Source organism: Corvus cornix, chromosome 9 (assembly GCF_000738735.6).
Source record: "Corvus cornix cornix isolate S_Up_H32 chromosome 9, ASM73873v5, whole genome shotgun sequence".
Taxonomy (NCBI): domain Eukaryota; kingdom Metazoa; phylum Chordata; class Aves; order Passeriformes; family Corvidae; genus Corvus; species Corvus cornix.
Genome location: NC_046339.1, coordinates 12,318,012 through 12,332,155, shown reverse-complemented (window position 1 = coordinate 12,332,155; position 14,144 = coordinate 12,318,012). Strand labels below are relative to the sequence as shown.

Sequence of the window (14,144 nt, the reverse complement as noted above, 5' to 3'; positions counted from 1 at the left end):
ATTTTTGGTGCTTGGTTTTTCAGCTTAAAATTTTCATTAATGTGAATAGCTGCTGCTTGAAGTAAGATAAATGAGATGCTGAGGTTAGGTGGTAAAATGGTTAACTAAATGTCCTTGAGATGACCAACAGCTTTCCTAAATTCTCTTCCAACCTATCTTCAACCTCTGCATTGCTGCTACATTGATAACAAATTTCTAAGTGGTCTGAAAATAATGATCTGAAGACCGGTTAGAAAGTAAGTTTTGAGTGTAGTATTGGCTATAGTACTTTGTTATCATGATGAATTGACATACTGAGTTTATTGTTAGATGTAGAATTATCTTTCCTTAATGTAGCCTGTACTCTGCTGTAAACATTGCAATTGCTATTACAGCCTGCAAAAAGTATACTTTACAAAGAATACACTCTACAAATGTAAATACAATTTTGGTTTGGTGATTGTTGGACACAATGGTCTTCCTTAAGCCTAAACACAGAAACAAAAGCTTGTATTATAACAGAAAGCCTAAGATGGGAAGTGATAAAATAGGTATTGAGTGGAGGGCTTTGTTAAAATTTAGCTCGTGTACTTGTAAAATTTCCATGTATTCATTAAACTATTATGTCATTCTTATTGTTAGAGCTTGGTTAGTTGACTAAAGTGTTAAGCTTTGTTTGTAGTACAAATTATAACCTTAACTCCTTTCAAAATATAGTTGAAGGATTTTTGATCTTCCATAGTTATTTTAGTTTGTATGTCTTACCCAAGCATCTGTTGCACATTATGTGGATAACTTTGTATTTAAGGGTTCAGCTGCAAGTTACTGGAGAGCCATAAACTGCATCAGTTTCCATATTTGTAAGGTGCATTTCTCAGGATGAGGGTGCCTCTCAAGTAGAGTATTTCTTGTGTTTGTAAACCACATGCTTATAAAATACAGATATGTTCTAATAATACTGAAAGCTTTACAGGTGCATTTAAACTACGTGTGTAAGCTCACGGTAGTGCATGTTGAAATAAAAGTCATAACCTTTATGGTCACAAAAGTGTGATAGCCCCAGGCCTTTGACTAAGTGGTGTATCACCTGTAAAGGGATCTGTTTGAGTTTCAGGGCGGTCTTTGACATGGGTTTTATGTTTTGGGGACAGGCAAAGAGGCTCTCACATGTGGTATCAGGTTTGCCTGGTGGTGTGAGACATCTCTAGCGTTGTGCTGCAGCTCAGACATATGGATCCTTCCAAGTAGCAAAATCCACCTGGCACACACCATGGTGTCCTGGGTACCTGCAACAGTGGTACATACCAGAGAAGCAAAAAATGTGGAGTGGAGGCATACTTGTATACAGAATCTCCTTGGAGACTGAGAAACCAAAAAGAACAACGTGGAAACTCTTTCCTTTGAGGAGGTAGAGAGACTAATGATGAATCCTGATTACAGACTGTTTGGTGACAAGATGTCATAAGGTGCATTTTAGCAGGACTTTATTATAGCTGTTTAAATAGATTTCAAGATTTTTAATTGCAAGTGTATTAAATGGTCCTTTTTTCATTCTGAGTGGCTGCAAATTCTGCCTGTCTGTTTCAAAAGCTGCCAGTGGAGAAATTTGAGGAAATAATACATTATTTTTATAGATGCTAAAAAAAGTAAAGGAGAAGGACTGGAACGTAAATATAGGACTTATGTCCAAGACACTGTGGGCAGAAATTTTGGTTCCATCCCTTGCAATGTTGTGTTCAAATTTGTTTTTTTGGTGATTGATTTTTAGCGTGTGCAATGTTATGAAATACATTTTGAGAAGAATGTGCTTGTAAATATTTTTTTCCTGATCCTTACATTTCCTTAACCTTGTGTCCTTGTCCATTTATTTATTTTTACAGCATGTTTTAATTGAAATTTGTGTTTTAGGTTCAGCTTTTCAGGTATTGTATGTGGAACTCATTGGCAGTTGGCATGGGCAGGAGCTGCAGACTCAAGTAGTAATAGCTGATAAGACTTTTCCTTCTATTTTTATAGCTCCATTTAAAAGTGTGCTTTTTCTGAATCCTGGTCTCCTAAGCTATACCTAGAACTTCTTTCCTTGCCTGCTGGCAGTTCTGACATGAGGATAAATATTGCAGATGCATTGAAAGCAGATGTATCGAATGCAACTTTGCATGGCCAGTGCTGCCAAATGTTGTACAGACCAAGAGGTCTCTTTAGCACAATGGCAGAGGAGGTCTTGGGTCAAGAACAGGTTTTTTCAGTGTGCCTAGAAATGTTTTCATGGCCCATGGAAAAGAAGTTCTAAATCTTCTGGAATAATTTTGAAGAAGCATTTTCATTGTTTTTTACTGCTGGTATTTAGGTAAGAGGTACTTTGTTTTTTATGCAGATAGGCATATTATAGCATTTGAATTTCGAAATACATTTAATATTCAGAGCATCTTGGCATTTGGCCTGAGGTATGTATAAGTGCAGAACTGTCTCCTTGGATGTGCCAAATGGTCTTGTGCAACACCTGATGCACAGCCCTTGTAAGGTGATATAGAAAGGCGGCTTCTGTGGCAGGGCAAAAGAATACACTTTTGATCATTCTGTCAGTCACTTAGGAAAATGAACTGCCATCCTCTTCTGCTAATGGTCAGCTATCACCCAGGCTGAGTTTTCATCTTTCCTAAGAATTCGGATGTATTTCAGATGGAATATTTTCTTAGAAGATACATTCATTCCTCTTCCTGGCCTGTTATGGCTCTTCCAGTTTGAGTATTTCTTCAGTTTTAATTTCATTACTGCCAGTATGGCAGAGATTGAGCATTAGCTGGTGTTTTGTGTATGTGAAGCAATTCTTTTACCTCCATTTTATGCCCATTGCATGAATCAAAGAAAACTTTATTACTATAACGTTTGGAAAAAATGGACTGTTTGGTAACTGATCTCAGTGTGTGGGAATCTCATGGTACTGTAACAAGAATAAGTGGTTATCCTAGTGGTTTACCCTAGTGGTAAACATTGCCTTTGTAAGGTCTTTTCCCTTGTAGGGTTGATTTCTTCTTGGGGTAAATTGTTGAAAGTATAGCTCTAAAGTGCAGAAATTTTGAATTTCTGAGTGACCTAAATAATGTTTGGCTTCCCAGTTGGAAGAAAACCCGCTTTTTTTCCTGTGTTTTGGCAGCTAGTTGGGATACAGTTGAAGATGATGACTTTCAAGGTGTTTTTTATTCAGAAATTTGAAAAGCTTTTAATGACATTGAACTATTTAGAAACTTAATTTTTAACCACAGAGGTGTAAGATGTCTCTTATTGGAGGATGCAGTTGTTGTAAATAAGTTCTGGAAGAGGAGTTGTAGTGCTTTAGTAGCCTGTTTGGATCCAGGAGAGTCACTTGCTAGGACAATATCTCAGATGTAAGGAATAGGAATCGTGTTTGATTGTTTTCTAGACAGGTCAGTCAGGTTTTTTTTTTTTTCTTAATTTTCTTTCTGTATTAGTTTACTTTGATTTATTTATTGAGAGTGATTGCATAGGGTGCTGAGGAAGATTGACTCTTTGCACAGAGGTGAATTTGAAGTTTGGCCTCTCTCATGTGTGTCTCTTGCTTTTTCTGTCTGCCTTGTTACATCTCTTCATTTGCCTTTAGTGTTCTTGTCAAAGCAGAGCTGGTAGAGGCTTGTCTTGTACAGAAAAGTACCTTGTTTCTGTGATGTTCAGGTAGTGACAAAGTTCAGTTTTAGCTTTGTAGCACTCAGTCTGTAAAGGTCGTCTGATTTGGTGTGTGTGATCGCTTCATTATGTACTGCGATAAACTGCAAAATGCTGAGTGAGAAATGTGTGCGTTTCTGACCTGCTGCCTGGAGCTCCTCAGTATGGATGTTGTTGTCTTCTCTCGCAACCGCTGTAAATACAAGGAAGGGTTTGGTCAGAAGCATAGATGCTTTTAGCTGAGCAGATAGTATCAGGGCTTGTGCATAGCCCTGCAAGTGTCTGCAGGCTCCTGGGGAGGCATTTGTCGTTTGAATAGAAGGAGCTGGACCGGGCGGCTGATGCCTGGAAGCGCAGCCTCCGCGCCAGCCCGGCCACAGTCCTGCAATTGTTCAGCCACACTGGAGGGAAGAGGGAAAAAAAAAGCAACATTCCAAGCAGTGCCAAATTTTCTTTGATATGTTAATCTTTTGATAACAGTTTGAAAAGCCCTTGGAGACTTTTTTTAGATTTTAGACAAAATAGTTCATTTGTCAGGACTTCCCTTGTAGATAGGGTCTCTGTTATTAAGAACTGCCTCGCTAACTCATGGTAACAAAAGCAAGTGCAGAGGACAGCTGCTGGACTGCTTGTTGGTAAGAGAAACTATTAGTTATCACAGGACTTCTTACAAATATCTGAAAAGAAGAAAATAGGGAGTGTTTAAGATAGAAATGTGTAAGTTTACTCATGCATTTTAAGCAGACAGAAGACAAGAGCATAAGAAAAAGTAATAGATAATTTTTATGTGTATCCATACATGGATTTTATTAAAGACTTGATCTTTAAAAATTACATTTTAATTTGAGACATCTGGGGTTTAAATTACCCAGTGATTACAGGAGATATCAAAAGTTTCTTCTTTTGTAGTTGTAATTTGTCCATACTTTAAAGATTTTCTCTTGAAGCTATGAAACTTCCACTTATGTTGAAAAGCTGGAAGAATAAATAGAGGGCAACAATGTGTGTATGAATTAGTTTTTAAGGATTGTGGAATTGGGACAAATGTTGAGGACAACGAGGGAAGATTGTCTTTGCTTCCCACCCCCCAAATCAAACTCTAAGGGTAAAATGTGCACTGAAATAGTTTGCTGATGATGCCAGCTGTTTGAAAACTGACTTGAGGTAAGTCAGTAAGTAGTCCTTCGAAAGTGTGGCTTGCAGAACTCTTCAGGTGTACTGATGGAGACTTGCTCTGGTTCTTTGAGAAAAATTTCCTTAATGAACATGCCATGAGTTCACTTGCACCTTTTATGCTGTTGATACAAATGTTTGTTACTTACAAATATTTTGGTACAGTTGCTTGGTATCCTGGTTGTTTAGTCAGGATAGATGAACAAATGCAGAGTGGTGCAGTAATTGAGAAAAGGTGCAGCATTGTCTTCACTGTGAGGGATGCATATAGTTTTAAGCTCTGTACTCTGCTGTAATTTCTTCAGTGATTCCATTTGTGATTTATTTTAGCTCCAAAATAGTATCAACTTAAGTCTGAAGCTGCAGGTGCTGTCCTGCTCACAGCTGCATACTCTTCAGGACAGTAACAAATTGGAAATGCTGTTCAAATGCTATTTTATTTTGATATACTGTATTTTGCAAAGTTTCAGATTTACTGTTTAAGCTTGTGACTCAAATGTATGCTCTTAGAAGTACTTACAGTTCAGATACTGTTCAGCTGATCTCTAGACCATTTGTTAAATTTATACCTACATTGTTATAAAATGTTGCAAGTGATTTCATTCTGTTAATCTCAGTGGCAAACAGCATTTTCTTTTACAGACCTTTTGGTATTTCTGACTTCTCTGACTTTAGAATATGCTTAGCTATACAATAGCAACTCAGTAAGTAAAAATTATGAGTGTAATGATAGTAACTTTCACCACTTCCATTGGTTAAAAGTTCTTTCCTTAAAAGGTTCCTATTCTCAGTTTGTTAAAGGGGGAGAGGATTTCTCTAGCTATTCACTCCAGGGAACTTGGCCTGGGGAGAGGCTGAGTGGCGGTTTGTAATGTGCATCAGAGGCACATTATATTTGGATATTCCCGTGTTCATATTGCTTATTGCAAGTGGATTTCAACCTCACTTCAATTTGAGTACTAGTAAAATGTCATACTCTCTCATAGTCTGAAAAGTCCAAGGTTTATATTTAAATCTTTAATTAAAAAGTTAAAGTAGATAAATGTTTAATTCCCCATCATATTATAGAAGGAAGGAAGTAAAACTCAAATGCAGATTGTTAAAGTCTCTTCTGTATTGGTAAGGTTTTTTCAGTCTGACCCAGCAGCCTGAAGTCACTCAAGGAGGCAGCCCTGGGGAGTCCATGTGGTGGTGTTCAACCCCAACTTTCAGCAGGGCAATGGGAGACAAACCCAAAGGAGTTAAGCATTTGAGCTTTTGATGATAAGCTTGGGCTGATGGTGTGCCAGAAGGGATAAGACTGGCGAAAGAGTGCAGTTCTTTGCTGTGGAATAAGAATAATTTTCATGACCCATCAACAAAGAAACTATCTCTATAATGCTTTTTAAGTTTAGAGATTTGAATTTGAGTTTAATATGGAAAATTACCAGCAGTATGTGCCATGTTGAGAATGTGCGTTAGTTGAAGGTTGTTCAGTAAATGAGTCTGTATGAAATAATGCAGATGGAGCTAATGATGTGAGTCAGAAATAGCCTCCTAATTCTCCTCATATATTCCCTGTCTGATTCTACCCAGCTGTTCAAAGAGCTTACTGAATCACAGGCATTATTGCTAGTGCTGAGATTTCCTTTTGTAATTCTTCAGACCCACAACTTGATGTTCCTTCCTGGCAGTGGAACAATCCTAAATGAAGGCAATTGCACTTCTCTCTCATACTGTCATGATGTTCCATAAGGTCCCTGTGCTGACGTATTGGCCATATTGAAATCTCAGTTGAGATCCATTGATCTGGAAGCTATTTGCGTTTATTTTTCTGCCTGGTGCTTTCCTGTATCAAGTTCCTGCTTGATATGTCCATCAAGATTGGAGAGTTGCCTGCAGGCACCCTTTTTGATGTTACTGTACGTTACAGTGGGGAAGTGTGTGTTTGTTTAAGCGCAGACTAGTTCAAGTATGATTAAGCTAATAATTCTTTCCTGGAGCTGTGAACTCTATTAGAAGTATAATTCTGTAAATACACAGAACTTTGTCTGGCTGCATGGCTTCTTGATTGAAAATGTGATCTGTATGGTGTATATAAAGTTGTTTGATGTGATTAATTGAAAGATTGTCCTCAGGAGCTTTCTTAGCAATCCTGTGTAGATTTAGGACAGATTTTAACTGGTTTTATATATTATCTCTATCTTTCCCAGAATAGAAAGCTCCTCAGTTAAGAAAAGTGGCAATTTAAACAAAAGTGTGGTTTAGAACTTTAATGATTTGTGTGGCTTAATTTCCAAATAAATCTGCAGTAAAATTATAGTATAGCAATAGAAAATTTTCAGCTTAACAAGGGAAGGGAAGTGTGACCTGGTGCTCCAATCAAAGGAGGCAGTTGTTGCCACGTTAGCTTCTTTCCATTCAGAACAAAATGCAAACTGTATCAAGCACTTAATTTATGAAGTACTGAGCTTCTTCTCACCTGAGACTCAGTTCTGTGCTGTGATGCAGTTCTCTCCGAGTGTGTGTTTCTTCTACTAGGACCTTATTCAGCAGCGGGAATAGATTTCTGAGGAGATCCAGATCTGGGTAGCAAAATAAACCTTTCCTGTTGGGTTCCTGCTTCATTTATTGGGTTAACTGGAAAGGAGATGGTAGGTTGCAGAAGACACGTGCGGATGTGATGCTGTTGATAAGCTGCAGGAGTTGGGAGGAGGGACCCTTTGAAGCTGACATTGCTGGTGATTGTAAGTGCATGGATCCGGGGGCTGACTTTGAGAGGATCTGACTTGGAGTCCAGTGATTTGGTTTGTGAAAATGTTGGGGAGTTAATGACAGAGAAGTTGGTAGTGATTGTACTTACTGTCTACTTAATACTAATAGCAGCCTGAAAAATGACAATCAGAGTAGCTGCTTGTGCTGTGACTTAATACTTGAGGACTGGTTATAAGCTGTGGTAGTAAGTGCTGTCTTCCAAGAGATCTATGTATGTGTAGTAAATAAAATTGAAGACTGTACCATGTCAGTGCAGAGAATTGTAGTTAATCCATGTCTTGGCAGGTGAGCACTGGCTATTTAGTGATTTTAACTGTGGTAGTTGTTTGTTCCTGTGCATTAATTATGAATTGTATACAATTAACTGGTACAGAGGTGCCCAAATGAAGGTTAGATGCAGTTTTAATTTCAAAAATTTGGCTTTTTGACATGGTACTTTTGATTTTACTTGCTTATGTGATGAGGAAAATTCTGGTAAGCCTCATAGTATGTTGTAGCCTTTGTTCGTAGTTCTCCCCTTTTGGAATAAGTATCTGTGTGCACTACATTCATCTCGTAGACAGTGCCATATTTTTTCCATTCCTTTCCTTATTCATGAAAATTGTGATCATAATCTGTCCTCAAAGCACTTCCCAAGATTAGCAACTCTGAGAGATTTTGATGCAAATTGAATAGTAGAGGAATTGGAAAGAAGGGAAAAGACTGACCAAAAAGCATTTCTTGATTTAGAAATAAACTGGGGACTAAACTTTTTCAAGCATGTATTTATTCTTCTGCTCAGATGAGAAGTGTAGATCTCAGGGGTACTGTGCCTTTCCTCTTGAAGGATAGCCTGACTTCTGAAAGCATCTGATTGGAGCTATTACATATAGAGTGATACCTACTTTTAAGCTTTTGTTTTACAGGATTAATTTACATTTCCATCATGAAGCTTGTAGCATGTACCAAAAACTGCTTGCTGCATGTAGAATGTAGCCAAGTTAAATTAGTACAAGCTTCTGCCCCCTCTTTTAAAGCCTGCTGTTTATGCAGTATTTCACTTGTATTCATCTGATGTTCAATCATAAAGCTGTATAGAACTCCTTGGATAGTTGCTTCTAGAAACTAGTAACAGTGCAAATTGAAGATAAATATTGATACCGAGTCAGTGTTGTGTTTTATGTAGATGCACTTACCAAAAGTAACTTGAAACAACCTAAAACTTAGGTATAAAATCAGTACTGTTGCTTCAATTTTTAATTCTTTTGTTGTTGAAGGTCTTCCATATCTCAAGTTGAGAAGTTCCATATCATACTAAACATGGAGAAAGAAGAAAAGAAATATGTCAATAAAGCAGAGGAAGATGAGATGGTAATGAATTCTGGTAATCTGTTTTTATACAATGAAAGAAACACATTTTCAGGGTTTTCTGTTTAAAGGGGGCATATTACATCAGGAAGTGGATTGTCTCAGTTTAAATCAATTTAGCAATTTTATAAGGTTATCCTTGGCAATATTTTTTGGTATTAGGAAATTAGTCATGGGATAGGAAAGGTTTCTGTTGAGGTCAGTAGTCCAATAGATAACACATTTTGATGCTTAACATTCCTTTTTTTAAACATGAAAGTGGAAACAAAACGGGTTGTGTTTTGGTTTTTTTATTATTACTATTATTTTGTTGTTGTTTGGTAAATTGGGGATTCTTCCTTCCAAATCCTGGAGATTTTTTGTTGAATGTTAAAACAGGTTAATGCTTCATAATGTGACTCAAAGCAGTAAGCTTTGACAGGGAAGTACTAGCAGCTAATATTTTGATTTCTAGCCCACTTGGGGTTCATAGGGATTTTTCTAGCCCATTTGGTATATGTAGGGATTTTTGTTTTTAAAATGGTAGGTTTCTGTGAATTGAAGTCCTTGTTCTGTCCTTGTGCACACTGCTAGGAAAAGCAGTTCTTCATTAGACAGCTCTAATACAGAGAGTAAGCAAATGCATCTTAGAACAGGGGATGCTTATGGCCTGATCACTAAAATAAATATTTTTTTGAGGAAATAATTTTATTTTGTCCTAAAAAGAAGTATTAACTTCTCTCACCATCTTTCACTCTCCTATTTTTATTGCTAAGGAATGTTTTGGGGGCAAGAGAGAATGGACTTTATCTCTGCTTTTTGTCATCTGAGAAGGTGGCTAAACAAACTTTTGAAAAGCCTTTTCTTAGGAAAGGAGTTTAAACAATTTCCAGCACTGTTTAATGAAAAGTGAAAAAATCCGAGAAGTTAATGTCAATATGAACAATGGGTGGGACTCAATGGGAAACTTCATCGCCCTTTTACAGCAGGAAATATAATCTGATGATGTAATGTGAAACTCAGGAATGTAACACAGTATCCAGTAAATCACTAAATTATTTTCTGTTCCTGGTTGTCATCAAGTTAAGTTGATGCTTGCACGCTGAATACTTGGGGTTTTTTTAATGGGAGAAGGATTTTTCTAACTGGTACAAGTTACAGAACCTTTGAGTGTGGCTTGGAGTTTGTAAAGTAGCATTTCTTGTTAAATGGCAGGCAATATAAGCAAGATTCTCTACTAAAAAGTGGTGTTTGATGTATTTATGGTTTTTTTTAGAATGTATAAAATTCAGCCTGCAGTAATAATTCACTGTGAATGCTAGCTGATCAAATGCTATGTCATAAAATTAGCATTTGGCAAAACCACATGCTTTTGCTCTTAAACGTTCAGCTAACTTGTGCTGTGTCATGGTCAGAAATGTTCTCTGGGAGGTAGAGCAGGTTGTGTAGCAACGTCAGTCCTTAGGGAGCAGTGCAGAGAGGAGACAGGTCCTGCCATGAAATGTTTTACACAGTGTGGATGATCTGCCTCTGTCAGGCTTTTATTGATGTTTATATTTCTGACTAAGCAAAACTGTTCCTTTTTGCTTCCACTCCATCGTGTATTAAGTGTTTCAAATCTTTCCTTCCCCCAGAAAAGAAAAAAGAGGAAATGGTTTTGAAATTTGATTTGCTTTAAATACTGCACATTATGAAAAACTAATGTTGGCATCCTGAGCCAGAATAATTAAAGAGAGTCATCATTACTTGTTTCTACTTCCATGCAGGAGATCTATGGCTATGATCTGTGTCGCTGGAAGTTGGTGCTAGTTACTGTAGGAGTGATCTGTTCTGGTGGCTTTCTCCTCCTCCTCCTCTACTGGATGCCCCAGTGGCGCGTGAAAGCAACGTGCAAAAGGAGCGCGCTTAAAGACTGTGAGGTGGTTCTGCTGAGAACAACTGTAAGTGTGCAGAGGGATGTGCTTCTCCCTGTTTGCAGGTCCTTCTGCTTGCTAGATTACTCCAGTCCTTGCCTTGCAGTGTAGACATGACTGTGTTTTACAGCACTGCAGAACTCTGCTCCCTGGGACTTGTGCGTAGCTTTGCTGCTTCTGTGGGAAGACTGACAGCTGTTTGCAGTGGGCATAGCAAATAGTTTATCGTGCAGTTTTAAGAATTAAATACTTGAATGCTGTTGTCATCAAAAGTTACAGAACAAATACCTTGTTCATATAAGCTGAAACATGGTTTCCCCTCCCTTGTTCAGCAAAGATACATTTGTTGAAGTAAGGTGTAACTGCTGACCCAAGTGCAAAAAATACGCTTTTAGAATTGTAGAAAGTAAGTTATTCTTAAGGTAGCTGATATTAACTTGGAGATAATGTTCTGTAGTTCAGTATGGGCTCTGCTAATCTATTATCTGTGATTTTGCTACAGCTGTTGTAGTAAAATGCTGTTTAAATGCTCTTTTGACTAGATCATTTTCCCCCCCTCTTTTTAAGGATGAATTCAAGATATGGTTTTGTGCAAAGGTTCGTGTTATGCCTTCTTTGGGAGCCAATCCTTTACGGAATCCTAACCCTCTAGTGCACAAGGTTTCAAATGGCCATGCTGTTCATTTCTCTGAATCTGCTGCAGAAGAGAATAAAAACGATTTGAAAAAATATTTGCCTGTAAGTAAACCTGCAATACTATGCTGGCTAATTCTCAAGGACTATTGAGAATAAATACACACAGTGCAGTACATGTGAGCTGCTACTTTTGTTTGAAAGGCTAACTCATGGAACAGAAATCTCCTCAATAACCTGTTTCTGGAAATTGTGGAAAGCTTGAAAGATTATGTTGAAAGAAAAGTATTCATTTTTCAGTGAAGCTTTTCTAAATTCACTTTCTGTCATCTCTGAGAATAAAGTCAGAAGAGAGGTGTTAAGTGATACCAGTTTAACATCTATGTTTTGTTGCCCTTACAGATTCGTTACTTCACACATCACAGTGTGAAGTACTTTTGGAATGATTCAGTTCAAAGTTTTGATGTTGTACGGTAAGAAATCCTTTTTTCTTATACTTTGTGCTTCAAACTGCATTTAAAAAAAAAATACAATAGCATGCCTAAGAATATGCTGAAAATTGGTGTTATTTCCTGACCAGCTATTTTAGCTCTTTGAGTCTTTGTTTGAACCACAGTGAGTGCAGGGTGATTTTAACTCGGTGTGAATTTGGAAAGAAGGTGTTTGTTTAATCTGCCTTTATCAAGCGTGAGTTGTGTAGGGCGACAGGCTGCATGCCTCTGCAGGCTTTTTGCCTTTTCTTGGAGTGTTATTTGAGAATCAGAGCACCCGTTCATAGACAGTAGTACTGCTTCTATAAACACTCAAAAACTTTGCTTATGATGGAATAACTTACGTTTTTTGTGTTGCTGAGCTAGACCCGTAAGGAGTATCTAGGAAGAAAGGGAATTCAGCAAATACCGTTTTTGCTCATCTTTGTGTGGGTCTGCTGCTATGTTTTAGTGCAGTTGAGCTGGATCTGATCCATCTTTTGTTACTCTTTAGTAACAAAACCAGGTCTATTGCGCTGATAAAAAAGGTCTTTTAGTGGGCAGTACTAGCTTGTGATGCACTGTATTTTCTCTTATCCAGCAGCACTGTTGCATGATGTTAGTGTTGAAGAAGAAAGTTTTTCTTTCTGTGATAAGGCCTTCTCATAGTGCCACAAGTTAAATGAGCACAGGCTTGTCCACTTTTGGCAACTGCACATTAAAATGATAAATTCAGATCAGAAATATAACCTCTTTTAAACTTAAATCAGTGTTCACTGCATTGAACCATCATGTGGAGAAGTTCAAGCATTACATATAGAAAAAATTCATGACTGTGGCTGAAGGAAAGCAAAACAGCCAAAATTTCTCTTAGAAGAAACGTACTTTGCCAATGTTGTTTTTTCCAAAAAAAGTGTGTGCAAATAATATGGAAAGTTATCAGCAATGAAAACAATTTTAAGAAATTATTATAACACAAGCAATTACAAAACTGAACAGTCTTCATCTGGGAGGGTGGAAATGTCTCAGTTCTTGAGTAAATCATTAAAAGCTTTGTATGCATTTTTTTTGCTAAGCTTCCCATGAAATACAGTTGTGTGGGTAGCGACACTTGTCATTTTGCATTGCGGGCTCCTGTTTTCATGCCTATAGTGCTCCTAGTTTAAACTGTTCAAAGGGAATAGTTCCCACAGCTGAGATTAAGAAACTGTATTTGTATGTTAAGAACAGGTATTGGGAAAAAATCATACTACTCCATGTGTTTAGAAAAAAGTGTTGTTCCTCAGCATTAAAGCAGTGACTTGAAACTTGGCATTTGTGGCTGTTTGACTGTGCCTTTTGATGTTCTTCTGATAACTCAGCCAATTTGTAAGCCCTGGAAAAATCTCAGATATGCCTGTGAAGTTATGTGAGCATTTATTCAATCACATTCTTGCTGATAAGCCAAACTTTCATTTGTTTGGTATATTAGCCATGACTGAGCCTGGCCACTTGTTTAGTCAGGTACAGTAGCTGAGCTGGACATGATTATTTAGCTATTGAATAATAAAGAGGAGAAAGAACTGGATCCGAGACAAACTGGATACTGTTAGAGCACTAAGTCACTTTTCCACAAGGTCAGATAAAAATGCCAGTTTGTTACAACTTCTCTCTAAAGGAGTGGTTGTGTAGTGAAGTTACTAGATACCATGTGCAAAGTAGTATCTGAGCTTGTGAATGATAAATGCTCTGAAGTCTTAAAAAATTTGTCCTTTTCCAAGATATGTTTTCTTATTCTGCTCTTCAGTTTGTATATATAAACCAAAAATTGATATCACCTAATAACATGGTAGAGAATCAAGTTAATACTTGTAAAGAGAGAGTCTGTGAGACAGAAGGCTTTATAGTAAAACCCTTAAGGCAGGCAGCACGCCTGTAGTTGTGGTCTAAGCACAACACTGCAGCATGAGGAACATTCACTTTGGGCAGCTGGTTACGCAAGTACCCAGAGACAGAACAGTTTGATCACATAATGAAAGGCTTAGCATGACACAGAAGGGAGGCAAATTAAGATTTCTTGGGCAACTAATTCAGTTATGAGAGCTTGAGTTTCATATCATTGTTCTTTTTATATTACCATAATATTAAGATCACTGTTTTAAACACAGGAAATGCACGTGTAATTGTTCTTGGACTAAGTCAGACTTGGTCACATAGCCAAAGAGGATGCAACTCT

At 37.6% G+C, this 14,144-nt stretch overlaps 1 protein-coding gene across 6 annotated transcripts in view; it reads left to right on the top strand.

Moving 5' to 3' along the window:
• ATP13A3 (ATPase 13A3) overlaps positions 1-14,144 on the top strand; it is a 58,231-nt gene that overhangs the window by 12,254 nt on the left and 31,833 nt on the right. For 3 of the 6 annotated variants that reach the window (XM_039556763.1, XM_039556762.1, XM_039556761.1), the window contains 4 exons: positions 8,844-8,937; positions 10,680-10,853; positions 11,394-11,564; positions 11,862-11,932. In XM_039556763.1, coding sequence (XP_039412697.1) covers positions 8,887-8,937; positions 10,680-10,853; positions 11,394-11,564; positions 11,862-11,932 — 467 coding nt within the window. In that variant the 5' untranslated portion in view covers positions 8,844-8,886. Of the gene's footprint in view, positions 1-4,225; positions 4,296-8,843; positions 8,938-10,679; positions 10,854-11,393; positions 11,565-11,861; positions 11,933-14,144 lie in introns of those variants that run through there. The other 3 variants (XM_019289891.2, XM_019289890.1, XM_019289889.1) reach the window with 3 other exon arrangements.